Consider the following 15,017-nt stretch of genomic DNA (forward strand, 5'->3'; position numbering starts at 1 on the left):
TATAAGGAACAGCTGGAGGACCAATTTGCAACTTATTAGGTCAATTGGCAACATGATTGGGTATAAAAAGAGCCTCTCAGAGTGGCAGTGTCTCTCAGAGGTCAAGATGGGCAGAGGATCACCAATTCCCCCAATGCTGCGGCCAAAAATAGTGGAGCAATATCAGAAAGGAGTTTCTCAGAGAAAAATTGCAAAGAGTTTGAAGTTATCATCATCTACAGTGCATAATATCATCCAAAGATTCAGAGAATCTGGAACAATCTCTGTGCGTAAGGGTCAAGGCCGGAAAACCATACTGGATGCCCGTGATCTTCGGGCCCTTAGACGGCACTGCATCACATACAGGAATGCTACTGTAATGGAAATCACAACATGGGCTCAGGAATACTTCCAGAAAACATTGTCGGTGAACACAATCCACCGTGCCATTCGCCGTCGCCGGCTAAAACTCTATAGGTCAAAAAAGAAGCCATATCTAAACATGATCCAGAAGCGCAGGCGTTTTCTCTGGGCCAAGGCTCATTTAAAATGGACTGTGGCAAAGTGGAAAACTGTTCTGGGGTCAGACGAATCAAAATTTGAAGTTCGTTTTGGAAAACTGGTACGCCATGTCATCCGGACTAAAGAGGACAAGGACAACCCAAGTTGTTATCAGCGCTCAGTTCAGAAGCCTGCATCTCTGATGGTATGGGGTTGCATGAGTGCGTGTGGCATGGGCAGCTTACACATCTGGAAAGGCACCATCAATGCTGAAAGGTATATCCAAGTTCTAGAACAACATATGCTCCCATCCAGACGTCGTCTCTTTCAGGGAAGACCTTGCATTTTCCAACATGACAATGCCAGACCACATACTGCATCAATTACAACATCATGACTGTGTAGAAGAAGGATCCGGGTACTGAAATGGCCAGCCTGCAGTCCAGATCTTTCACCCATAGAAAACATTTGGCGCATCATAAAGAGGAAGATGCGACAAAGAAGACCTAAGACAGTTGAGCAACTAGAAGCCTGTATTAGACAAGAATGGGACAACATTCCTATTCCTAAACTTGAGCAACTTGTCTCCTCAGTCCCCAGACGTTTGCAGACTGTTATAAAAAGAAGAGGGGATGCCACACAGTGGTAAACATGGCCTTGTCCCAACTTTTTTGAGATGTGTTGATGCCATGAAATTTAAAATCAACTTTTTTTCCCTTAAAATGATACATTTTCTCAGTTTAAACATTTGATATGTCATCTATGTTGTATTCTGAATAAAAAATTGAAATTTGAAACTTCCACATCATTGCATTTTGTTTTTATTCACAATTTGTACAGTGTCCCAACTTTTTTGGAATCGGGTTTGTATATATATATATATATATATATATATATATATATATATATATACACACGTACATACTGTATATTAAAAATATATCTTTTTACTTGTAGGGTCATAAAAAACAAATATCGCCTCAAGACTTCACTTTTGACCTCTACTGTATATATTATTTTATAGTTAATAAGGATAAATGTTGTAGATTGACTCTGTTTCAATGGTTAAATAGTTTCCTGTTGAGTCTTTCTAAAGAGCTTAGAGAGCATGTAGATATTTAACTGACTTCATTGTTGCAAACATTGGGTTATGGTGCAATGCTTTAGTTACACTTTGATAACCTGAATGGAAACTTTAACAGTAAAAAACTACAATGTCTTCATCTCTGAACTTGAATGTAATCTCTCTGTATCTCTCTGTCGTACTGTAAGAAATGCAGGTGAAGTGAACACTCTCAGGGAAAGTGTGTGTGTGTCTCTTCTATATTTCAGATTATGAGGTCATCATGATCTTAACTTCAGTTATATTCAGTCATGTTTCTGTTCCAATGATGTGTTTCATGTATTCTGTTTAATATTTAAATAGCCCATGATTTCAATTAATCTCTTAATCAGACTGTTCAGATTGATGTTAATAAAAGATTATATAATTGTATTATATATATAAATGTATGATCTGCATTTTGAGAAGTTATTGGGGTTGAGCGAAGGATGTTACAGATGTTTTTAAGACAAAATTATACATTAAAAAAAGATTTGCCAAAAAGTATGTAAAATTGACTTTAAGGCAATGAACAAGACGAGACAAACTGTGCATTTGCTACATTCAGGTTTATTAAGATCTTCTTTACAATTAGAAGATTAAAAGGAGAAAAAGTGATGCTGATGTTCAAGCGGCTGCTGAAGCTTCATGACAATTTGGCTTTTGCCATTTTTGCGTTTTGATCCTCGGTCTTGCCAGTCTGGCCCCTGGTTCAGCTGCGGTTCCCTCCTACACAAACATTACCATAATAAGAACATTATTATCAGAATGTCCAAATGCTCAGAGCTATTTTTAATGATGGACTTTTACATTTACTCTATGTGCCATACCTGTCTGTTTAACAAGGTTAAAATGTTACTGTAAAATGTTATGACTCTCACCAAAATTACTGTGATTTTGTTCATTTATTAATTGTTTGGAGACCCCTTGTGGCGACATTAAGTATTTAGTGGGTCATTTGTCTTACTTGTGAAACAACGCCCCACCCCCAGCAGAAAGAAGTTCATCAATGCTGAGAGGTGGTAGGTAAATGTGCTCCGGTAAAATGAGATTTCTTTGCAACATAGTACTTGTTAATTTCACAAATAATATTAAGATTGAAGTTCAGTGATATTGTGAAACAAGATGTTAAGTGACTGTGATTGTATCACCATGTGCGTTGCATGGCTGACACCAACTTTTTTAATCAAACGCAAGTGAATCTCTCATTTCTTTTGCTCTTTTAAGCCCCGTTCACACCGCCAGCGACAAGCAGCGACAAAGCGACAGGATCCCATTCATTTCAATGGAGCGCTGGCGACTTCCGGCGACAAGAGCGACAGTGACCGTTGGCGACGGAATGTAGGCGTGTCAAGCGACGAGAGACAAGCATAGACAGTAAAAGAAATGGACACAGCGACCCCATCGGAACTCAACTGAGACAAGTGAAGCCCATTTTTACCGATTTGTAGCACTTCCGTTTCTGACGCGCAGACTCAAACTAAGCTTGATGACGTCAGCAACCTGTCTGACAGATGTAAATCTTCTAATAGCTGTGCGTGCAAACTGCCATCGTTAATCTTGTAGAGACGGCGAGCTTGAGCGGGGAGTTCTTTGGCGTGAGTGAGCAGGAGTAAGTATTCTGATTAATTATTTTGTATAGTATTTTAAAATGTAACGCCAGTACGCCATATTAAGTTAATGCATACTATTGCCTGCGAGCTTCTCCTCCTGTCTGTACGGTAATTTCTCTACTGTGCGACAGAGAGTCGAGTGGTTATGACGCAATCGTTAGCCTATTTTTACAAAAACTGTTTCTACGGGGCCATAATGTAACATAGAAGGTAATGGAGCCCTTTATACATTGTCGTGTATCTTTAGAAATAAATAATGGACAAATGGAGTCTTTAAACGCCTCAGATGTAAAGTTATTTGCTGTCAAAGTGACGCCAAAATGAATGGGAGTCAATGGGATGCTAACGCAAGTGAAGTTCTGCTACAAGATGGCGGCACGCGGCCGACTTCAACTTCCGGTCGACTTCCTTGGGCACTGGAGACAAGCGACAAAAGTTCAGATATTTCAACTTTATGCAAATCAGGAGCGAATTTCGCGAGCGACAGCCAATAGGAATGAAGCTTTCTGGAGCTCACGTCACCGTTTCGAGTGCAGGCAAGACAGACAGGAATAGTTCTGGAGCGATTTCACTGTTTTATATTATTTGACTGTACATACATGGATATAATTAAATGATGTGTGGAAAAGAAACGGTCGGCAGTCTTGTGAGTTTGATTCATACATTTTTTGTTGTTATTATATGATGCTGTGAGCAATTTAGCACTGCTGCAGTTCATATTACAGTTTCCCCTGCATTGTGTTTATTATTAGGGACAAGAAAATTGATTATTTGTCATATTCGAATGACGTTTTAGTATTTTTGACAGTATGAGTGAGTTTAATTTGTTGATAGACTGATCGTTAATCTAGTTATTTATTTAATGCACCGAGCTCTGCAGTCGCAACACTCTACAACAGCAGAATATTACTTTTAATTATTTTAAACCTAATTCCTTGTCAAATTAGAATGATTTCTTAGTTTTATATATCATTTGTGATTGCATTTTCTATAGATATGATCAGATGTGCAGTCTACCAATGACATTAGAGCGACAGCACTAGGAACGCCCACAAGCAACTTCACAGTAGGAGACTAGCGACATGCAGCGAAAAAGTCGCTGGCGGTGTGAACGGGGCTTTAGATGCATATGAGTGTAAATGCCCACTGTCGCCAAAGGATATATGTTTCTTCTTGTTGTGTTACAGTAAACAACGCATGAAACGCAGTTCTCTGTGTCCGCCTGTGATTTATGTGCTGTCGGATGAAAAGCGTTACATCTGCACATAGCTTCACCATATCGAACAAATGTGGCAACCATTTCACAATCTTCCTTACGAAGACTATATTTTTCACACCTGCCAGAGTCATCCATTAGAGCTTCAATGGTGGCTCTCATTTGCTCTGGGGTCTGTGGTAGCTCATTGTAATACTCATTTCGTATTATTATGGGACCTCGATATGCTCTGAATTTGCAGCCATCACCTGTTGAACAGTGATGCATTGTTCAAAGCTTAATGAATGTATAAGTGGGTAAATCAAAAGATTTGGTAATAAATTTTAAATACATGGTGTCATACATGTCATCTCAAAAATGTTCTGACCTGGTGTCTTTCCATTCACATTCATCCCAAATATACCGTAGTGACTATAAAGACCGTCTCATGGAAATTCAATTCAGTTTGACAAACTTACATGGACTTTTGCAGCGTGTTTGTCTATTTGCATGTGTTGTGGACATTTGCAGTGCATGTGTTGTCAAACTGATAAGATGTTTTCTTTATTTGCTGGTGTTTTTTCTATTTGCACGTGTTTTCTTCATTTGCAGCGCGTTGAGCTCTCTCGGCCACCATATAAATACATAAATAAATAATATCACAGTAACGACAGAGATACTAAGTAAATAAATGTATGAAATTGTGAAAGGTATATGAAATGTGATAATCTTTTACCCTCACCTCATCTACAACTGCTCCTCAAGCTGCTCTTCCAACTGCTCCTCCAAGTGCATCTCCAGCTGTTCCTCCAACTGCTCCTCCAACTGTTCCTCCAGCTGCTCCTCCAACTGCTCCTCTAGCTGCTCCTCCAGCTACTCTTCCAGCTGCTCTTCCAACTGCTGCTCCAAGTGCATCTCCAACTGCTCCTCCAACTGTTCCTCCAGCTACTCCTCCAACTACTCTTCCAGCTGCTCTTCCAACTGCTGCTCCAAGTGCATCTCCAGCTGTTCCTCCAACTGCTCTTCCAACTGCTCTTTTATTTGCTCTTCTAGCTGATTCTCCAACTGCTCTTCCAATTTTTTTCCCAACTGCTACTCCAACTGCTCCTCCAATTTTTTTTCCAACTGCTCCTCCAATTGCTCCTCCAACTTTTCCTCCAGCTACTTTTCCAACTGCTCCTCCAATTTTTTTTCCAACTGCTCCTCCAATTGCTCCTCCAACGTTTCCTCCAGCTACTTTTCCAACTGCTCCTCCAATTGCTCCTCCAACTTTTCCTCCAGCTACTTTTCCAACTGCTCCTCCAACTGCTTTTCCAACTTCTTTTCCAACTAATCCTCCAACTACTTCTCCAGCTTTTTTTGAAAATACTCCTCCAGCTGCTCTTTTAGCTGCTCTTCTAGCTGCTCCTCCAACTGCTCCTCCAAGTGCATCTCCAGCTGTTCCTCCAACTGCTCCTCCAACTGCTCTTCCAACTGCTCCTCCAAGTGCATCTCCAGCTGTTCCTCCAGCTGCTCCTCCAGCTGCTCTTCCAACTGCTGCTCCAACTGCTCTTTTATTTGCTCTTCTAGCTGATCCTCCAACTGCTCTTCCAACTGCTTCTCCAACTTTTCCTCCAGCTAGTTTTCCAACTGCTCCTCCAATTGCTCCTCCAACTTTTCCTCCAGCTACTTTTCCAACTGCTTCTCCATCTGTTCCTCCAGCTGCTCCTCCAACTGCTCTTCCAACTGCTTCTCCAACTGCTTTTCCAGCTTCTTTTCCAACTAATCCTCCAACTACTTCTCCAGCTGTTTTTGAAAATGCTACTCCAGCTGCTCTTTTAGCTGCTCTTCTAGCTGCTCCTCCTGCTGCTGGTCCACCACCAGCATTAACCTCATGCACAGAGAGGCACAGCTGGAGAAGCAGAGTGATCAAAATGAATTTCACGCTCAAGCTCTCCATCTTTTATAAGCCCTTTTGAAACAGAAACTCATTGAGACTCGTTTACTGTACAGCGTAACAAATGTTTGACACGATTAGATCTTCAACAGAGAAATACATCAATAATTTCAACTTTGTTCTTTCTGAGCTGATATTTTGGATATTCCCTCCTAAACTAAGACCGTGTTCACAAACATTGCTCTCAAAATGATTGATCACATTCATCTGAACATGTTTTTCCTGATCACTTTCTCCATGTCACCAAACTCCAGTCAATGTGTTCAAAACAATCCCAAACAGACTCTCAATGAGCTCGATCTAAACGTTACACTGCGAAATAAAGTCAACTACTGTTCTTTACTGAGAGCACAAAAACTAATATCAAAACTATTAGTTTTCTTTATTCTTGTGACATATTTAGCTGTAGACACACCGATATATTATTGAAATTAAAAAATATATATTTATTCCAGTTTATTCCACAATAAAGATCTTTTATATGAATCAGTACACAAACATCACTGCCACTGTATTCGTCAAGCCTCTCATTTATAAGAACATTTTCTTTCACACAATATTGATTAAACTTTGAATGAATGATTTTAACACATACTTTAACTCTAAATGAATGGTCTGTTCTTCTACAGTGATATTAAACTTTGTGCTCTAATTGTCCAGTATCCTGAAAGAGAAATATCAAGTTAAAAACAGCAGAAATCATCGTTTAACATTTAATGCTGTCTAACAATATTCAGTAATCCATAACTGTGACTCTATATCAAAATAAGTATTAGTCAAGGCAGGAGTTACCTGTGCTGATGATCAGGTGTAGTGAGAGCTGAGAGAGACGGGCGTTAAATACTGTTCTTTACAGTTATCTTCTCATCAGAAGCGTAATTCCCAGTTTATTTTCATTTGAATAAACCCACTAATGAAACATTTACTTATGAGTCGTAATGAATGTGGCTTGATGGCAGTTAAGACGATAAAAACGAGTGACAAAGGAGAGCAGAGCCTCAGATGATCCTGACAGACTGATAGGCTTCTCTCCAGTCTAATTTATCTCCAGTCTTCAAACTGTTATATGGTTATTGTATTTGCAATGAAAATGTTCAGAAGATAAAAAGGTCTGCAGGTCAATTAACACAGATGGAAAATTTACATTTACATCTTAAAATTTACATCTTTGCATTTACATTTACTACTTTAGCAGATATTGTTATCCAAAGTGATTCACAAACGTACCATGCTACAATGTATAATTGATCCATCCGAAAGCATTTTTTTTTTTTTTGCTTTTAGCTGTTCGATTAAAAATATCCGTTAATTTGTGAACACAAATCAGTCCGGGCTAACTTGATTATTCCATTCGTGAATTCCAGTGTAGTTTGGTCATCCCTCCCAAAAATCATCTGTTCATCATGGCTGCTGCTTCTCTCTACACATTATTCGTTCACAACGTACACTTGTTTATTGTCATTTCAACCGCTTCCAAACTGTAAGACGCGACTGTGTGCCTTCCCAGTTTAAAACTTTTGTTTTACAAGCACACCTAAAGCGCACACACAGAAAACCAGCTGCTACATCACGTGTACGTTACTAAACTGAATTATCTGGGGTCTTGTTGTGTTTAAGTGTCACAACGCTCCAGGTTCACATAAACAGGCTTTGTCTTCAGTAAATGTATCTGGGAAAGAAATTGTTTTGTTTATCAGTATATTGAATACATGCAATACTGTAATTCTTAAAGTGACAGACTAATAAAACAAGGCCATAAGGTCAGACATCAAACACTGAACTGGACTAGATCCAAAAAGCAACAGTGTAAACACAAAGAGGTCTGAGAACACGTTCCTACTTAAGTGGACCAAACAAGGATCCGAGTCCTCTTTCAGGGACAGTGTGAGCGTAAAGAGAACTTGGTCATTTTTCACTTCTTGGTCCACTTAAAGAAGACGGTACTTTAAATTGCTTACAACGTATAAGACCTTTCTAATGCGTTTTAATATTCCATTTTAATAGCAAATACAAGTATAGCTGCAAGCAGCGATCATCGGATTCGGGGTCCGAGCACAAATGGCTCGGGATTCACCATCTCCTGGTCAACTTGTTTACCCAGATAGGTGATCTTTCCCTTCTCAAACTCACACTTGGCAAGGTTCAAGGTTAACTAAGCCACGTAATCCAAGTACACTTCGCTGTGTACTGACACTGATGTTGCATCTCCAACATCAGTGTCATGGGAAGCAGTTTTCCAGGCACATCTGAAAACAGATTAGGGATTAATGCAGCAAATCAGGCAGTTCATTAGCCTGACTTCAGGCATTTTCACTCCTATGGATTGTTTGTTTTGTTCTGAAACAGGGACTAAATTTGTTACAATGTTGCATTTTCTTCTTGGTTCGGTTGGCTCTCACACAGCAACATTTCAAAGTGTACCAAAATGTGTTTATGCAAATCACATGCGATACGAGTACAACTGTCCTCTCATTGGTCAGAGTTTTTTTTATATAACACATTTCCAGATATGAATTTTGATATCATTTGGTCCATTGGGTCAGATTGCTTTCACATCTCAAGTGAACCGCTCCTCTTCAAGGAGGTCTCGGTGCGCTTGTTTGGTATGCTTTTGATTTGCACCCGAGTGTGACGGCTGCATTCACACCTGCCCAAATGAACTGCACCAAAGGGGACAATAACTTTAGTGCGATTCAACAGGGCAGAGATCTGTAATCGCGTGGAGGAAACCTGAACTTCTCTGTTACTCAATCCATCTTCTTCCATGGTGTAGCTGGTAATAGCAGCTGTGGGAGTTGGCACACTCACTGCCTCACACTTTTCTTCATCTGTACCTTTGTCACACTTTGTTTCACTTTTGCACTGTGTAGTCACATACCTTTTCAGCATGTTGATGTGACACACACGGCTTTTGCGCCTGCGGTCAGGTGTGACAATGATGTAATTTGTGTCACTCGCTTCCTTTTTTAAATACTCTTACGAAAAAGAAGTTTATTCAAGTGTGCTATTATTAGCATATATCTTTTAAACTAAAAATAAGAAAGTATACTTTCAGTTTACTTTTTATATACTTATGATATATATAGGATTAGTCCACTTTTCAAATTTTCCTGATAATTTACTCACCCCCATGTCATCCAAGATGTTCATGTCTTTCTTTCTTCAGTCGAAAAGAAAACATTCCAGGATTTTTCTCCTTATAGTGGACTTCAATGGCCTCCAAATGGTTGAAGGTCAAAATTAGAGTTTCAGTGCAGCTTCAAAGAGCTTTAAACGATCCCAGACGAGGAATAAGAGTCTTATCTAGAGAAACCATCGCTCATTTTCAAAAAAAAATAAAAATACAACTGTATATGCTTTATAAACATAAATGATCGCCTTGCACGTGCTTCTGCCAAAACCGCACTTTCGTATTCTCCAAAAGGTTTACACTGTATGTCCTACGCCTTCCCTATTCTACTTACGGAAAAAACAAACTGGCGCTGTGTTCATTAAGTAAGTTGAATAGGGAAGGCGTAGGACATACAGCATAAGCTTTTTGAAGAATATGGAAGTGCGGTTTTGGCGGAAACACTTGGAAGGTGATCATTTGTTTATGTAAAGCATATACATTTACATTTTTTTTAGAAAATGACGATCGTTTCACCAGATAAGTCTCTTATTCCTTGTCTGGGATCGTTTAAGGCTATGTCCACACGAAGCCGGAGCTTACCCTAAACCAATATTTTTTTTTCCTCGTCTCAAAAAATATCTGCGTCCACACGAAACCACTGAAACGACTCAAAACGATGTAGTATACATGCCAGGCCATTATGTGGCGCTGTAATTCTGCCGCAGAAATGCACTTAGGGCAGCGAAGAAGACTTGGAGCATGCGCATAAACCTTGCGCGCTGAATACAAACTTTAGCAAAACTTAGAAATAATGTTTTATTTTGGCTCAGTAGCTTCTGCAGCGCGAACACAAGCATGTAGAGTCTGCTATTGCTGTTGTTGGTGCTGTTTTGTGGTGTTAGCGCGTCTGACCACGTTCGGCATGTGGGGTGATGACATCATCGTTTCAGAAAATTTACGGATTGCCCCGTCCACATGATAACGCCAATCCAGCATTTTCAAATTTTTCCACTCTGGGACCTGGTTTCAAAAAATACCAGTTTCACCTTTCGAAAACGCTGGAAAAAACGCCTATTCAATAAAAAAAATTGTTAGCTGCACTGAAACTGACATTTGGACCTTCAACCATGTAGTGAACGGCACATTCTAGGGCCCAGTTTACGGCCGGGCCCCTCTCTGTCCTTAACAGCAGACAAAGGTTTGCTACATTTTGATTGGATCTTGGTGGCCTAACATAAACAAACTGTCCAATCAGATAAAGATGTAAGGACAACATCCAGACCTCTCTTGGAGGGCAAGAAGAAGACCTCTTGTACCAAGCCTGGGAAGGACAAGACTTCTATTGGTCCACAGGCAGTTACTGTCCTTCACCCATCTAGACACTACTTCCTAAGGTTGGCCAGAGACTACCATAAAAATTCCTTAGCAGCAATGGGTGAATCAAAGAGAGATCACAAAGATGCATCCGAATCCATTCAAAACTATGTTTGAAAACCTTAGAACTGATGCAAACTACACATCCATTTCACACTTCTTCACAGAAATAAGTATTCTCAGTGACAGCTATTTGTAGTGCAACATCTGATACAAATGCAGCTGTTAATGTACAATTGAATGACAGTTCAGTCTTTTCCCATCATGTTTAGTCTCTATTTGTTAAGAATATTGCCAAAGGTATTCTGGTGGTGGTTTGGAAAGTGAGAAATGCAATGGTAAACTTTAAAGACACTGTAAAGACTTCCAACTTTGTGCTTTATGCAAATGAGTTCCACAGGGGAGAGAAGGGTGGGCCACACTGTGTGTGTCCCCTCTGATGCCAGCAGCCAATCACAGCACTCGAATGGAGAAGCACCAAAATGCAATCTCCTCCTCATCGGAAAGGGATAAAGGTACCCTTTCAATAGACACTCCTTGTTCTGAGTCTGCCCTTCAAAGGGGGAAGACATAACAGATACACCGTTCTGAGTCTCCCATCGGGTGAAACACAACAGATACACCGTTCTGAGTCCCAGCTTGCGAAGCTGAGACATTAACAGATACAACACCGTTCTGAGCCTCTGGTCCATCCAGAGAGACAACAACAGATCCCATGATCTGAGTCTACAACTTGTGAGGCAGCAACAGAGACGACCACGTTCTGAGCCTCCACTTGTGAGGAAAGAGACATTAACAAACACTACGTTCAGAGTTTCCGTCCAGCGAGACAGTAACGACATCTGCAACAAGGTTAAAGCTCAGGAGAGCAAACCTTAACTCCAAGGTACCTTCGTCTGCGTGTTCCAGATTTCAGGACCCTTTGGTGCTCCAGGAGATCAGCATCCCACAGAGCTTCATGTTCAAGACTTGAAGCAGATTCTGGCTCCTCTCCCCACTGCATCGTCACCCCAGCCCAACCAGTGGAAGACGTCACCGTCATCGGACTCGACCACGTGGAACGTAAATATCACTTAACCAAACCTCTTTCCAGAGACCTTGGCATTGTTGTATATTATCAGTATATAATTTCCTAATTCCTATTAGATGATATAGCTGATGTTAGTTTATAACAAATAATCTCTCGTTTATTTGTTTGGTGCATAATATGGTTCTCCACCTTATTATTTTTAGAGAAACCCTAAGATAACGTAACTCTTCCATAGCCACACTCAACTTAATCACTTGTATTCTATGTATCTTATGCACTTTATTCCTTTATCATTCATGGTATTCATTTAATAGTTGTGTTAGTTATTCTTGTTTATCTTTTTGTTAATAAAATGTATTTTTATTACACTTGTGTCTTCCTTGTGCTGATAATACAGAAAAGGCTCTACAAGTTAGCAATTCCACCAATCTTTCAGATATATCAGCTGACCACTTTACATTAATTCCAAATGAATGAAAGCCCCTGTTGGGAGTGAAAGACTCTGACTGGTGCCCTGAACTAGGGAAAAGGGGGAAAGTGGTCTTCTGATGTACTCATAACCACACCTTAAGAGACGTGTGATCCAAAATCACAACGTCAGCGGTGACGTGAGTACCAATCCCTATTTTACTTTGCGTCCTTGGCTGGACAAAGTAAAAATCACTACAACCATTTGGAGTCCAGTGAAATCCACTATATGGAGAAAAATCCTTTTCATCAAAAACCTTCATTTGTTTTCGACTGAAGAAAGAAAGTCATGAACATCTTGGATGACATGGGGGTAAAATTACAGGAATTTTTTTTGAAAGTGAACTAATCCTTTAATATTGCACTCAAGTATACTTGACTTATACTGATAGAAAGGTCTAAGTATACTTGGCTTGTAGTTGTGTTTACTCTTTTGATTGAGTAGCCTATTAAATACCTTGTGTCTACACAGTTTAACATTCAGTCTTATAAACTTTACAGTTTTTTCGATTGCTAAACGACAGTGAGCACAACTGGAGCTATGTGTGCAAAACTCTAACTACAGTCTGCACTACCAACAGTCACCTGAGCTAAACAGTTAACACATGACTCAAAACAGGCTCAGTGCAGCCAAACACTGTGCACAACCCTCACTGTGATAACACACACTGTCACTCAGAACACACTGAGAGTAAAAACACAAGCATCAAACACCAACACAGAAAATACAAACTTTTCATCTCTACAGTTTGAACAATTTCAGTGACTTCATACAAAGTAATATTTTCTTCAAAGAAAAGAGTGACATTCTTTCACATGATTTATTTACATTTTTAGAACATAATTCTTTAAGGTAAATGAAAATTAGCAGTTTGCTTCAATAGTCTGTAGTAATTTACGGAATTACAGTAATGAGTTACATATATATATATATACAGTTTTTTTCGATTAGTAAACGACAGTGGGCACAACTGGAGTCACATGTGCAAAACTCTAACTACAGTCTGCACAGCAGCAGTTCATGTGGACCAAACTCTAGTTCGTTTTTCATTGCTTGAACACAGTTTTCAAAACTCTACACACTTATCCCATGACTTTAACCACAACCTGCACAACACTGTGAATTTACAGCACTTTGTTCAAATGCTAACACACTGCTGTCAAAACTGTGAACCACACATTCAAAACAGAATAGATTTCAGCCTTGTGCCTTTCAAACACAGCTGATTGCAATTTCAGCTGAAAGGCTAAGCAGGTGTCTTGTTTTAGACTTGTTAGTGAACACAGTTTCTACCTTTTTTAACTGTTACGACCCTTCCTTGGGTGTAATTTATCTGTAGGGAAGAAGGGGAACATTGGGCCAGTCGAAGGTCGCTGTCATTAAAAAAAACACCGGGAAATGGGATGAGAGATGAACGGAGACTGCAATACAAAGTACAAGTGAACCTGTGATTTATTATAAATTGTACATAAAGTTTTAAAGTTGAAATTATTTACAAAGGAAGAAAAAAAAGAAAAAACAAAAGCAAACTCACAATACTTAAGAACTGAGGAGAACAAAGGAACACCGGACCGTGCCAAATAAAAGAAAAGAATAAAACAAAAACAAGCTTTCTTAACCCATTTACACACTAAACCTAACTAATAAAAAAAAAAAAGAAAAGAAAAAAAAAATCTTCAACGTCCGAGACGTCGTATCTTTTCTACACTAACTAACAAACCAAAATTACAATAGATGGCACAGATCCCTAACCTAATATGTCTAAACAAAAATCAAACTAAGTGTGTGCACCATGTAGGTCACGTGACATGCTTACCTAACCCCTTTTCCTCCATTCAGTTCGACACTTTTATAAGCCTTCAAACAGTCACAAATGAGAAAACAATAGGGAAACTCAGAGAAACAATGTTTACATGGTAAGCAAAGCACACACTAACATAACTCTAAAAAGAAAAAAGAAAATAAGCCAAAAAGTATAACAAAAAAAAAACACAAGATACAGAAACAAAGACTCAAGTTCACACAAATAGGCCGGCTGCCGTCTGCTCTTTGGCGTTTTCCTTATATAGCGTCCCTCTCCTGTCGCACAGCATTCCGATTGGATCACCTCCTACCATCATCCCATCCAATCCGTTTTCTTTTCCCGAATGATTGGTAGCTAAAACAACCAATCAGCTTACATCTGCATCACAGAGAGAGAAAGAAAGCGACAGAAAACAACAGGGGAGAGGAAAAAATACAAAAGAACACCTACACCACCACTAAACGTCACAAAAGGACGTAACAGTAACGCTTTAGATTACGGCGTAATTACAACGAATTTACAGCCCTTAGTAATAAAATACGTACAGTAAAACTATTTGTAATTTCCAATGTTGTTTAGCATATACCACATAACATTAAAATAGTTAACCCTTATTTAAAAATAATTACAGTATAATTATTTTAAATTTTTATTGGTTGTTACCTTTTTATTAACCAAACTTTACGTATTGTTACCCTATAACTACATATAGGTACTTTATAGGTACAAAATAATTACAGATAATTACGCTGTAAATTCGTTGTAATTACGCAGTACTTTCCGGGCCGTAATCTAAAGCGTAAAGAATTGTTATGTTCTAAAAATGTAAATAAATCATGTGAAAGAATGTCACTCTTTTCTTTGAAGAAAATATTACTTTGTATGAAGTCACTGAAATTTCA

General features: G+C 39.2%; 1 protein-coding gene across 1 annotated transcript; it reads right to left on the reverse strand.

The window, feature by feature from the left end:
- Positions 1-2,134: 2,134 nt before the first annotated feature.
- LOC125247462 (glycine-rich cell wall structural protein-like) lies at positions 2,135-7,481 on the reverse strand. The gene is made up of 4 exons (XM_048158779.1): positions 7,119-7,481; positions 6,922-6,990; positions 5,133-6,341; positions 2,135-2,311 (listed from the first exon to the last, which is right to left on the reverse strand). Exon 3 carries the CDS (start codon positions 6,327-6,329, stop codon positions 5,151-5,153), a length of 1,179 nt encoding a protein of 392 aa, XP_048014736.1. The 5' UTR covers positions 6,330-6,341; positions 6,922-6,990; positions 7,119-7,481; the 3' UTR covers positions 2,135-2,311; positions 5,133-5,150.
- Positions 7,482-15,017: the final 7,536 nt, after the last annotated feature.

Source organism: Megalobrama amblycephala, linkage group LG15 (genome assembly GCF_018812025.1).
Source record: "Megalobrama amblycephala isolate DHTTF-2021 linkage group LG15, ASM1881202v1, whole genome shotgun sequence".
Taxonomy (NCBI): Eukaryota; Metazoa; Chordata; class Actinopteri; order Cypriniformes; family Xenocyprididae; genus Megalobrama; species Megalobrama amblycephala.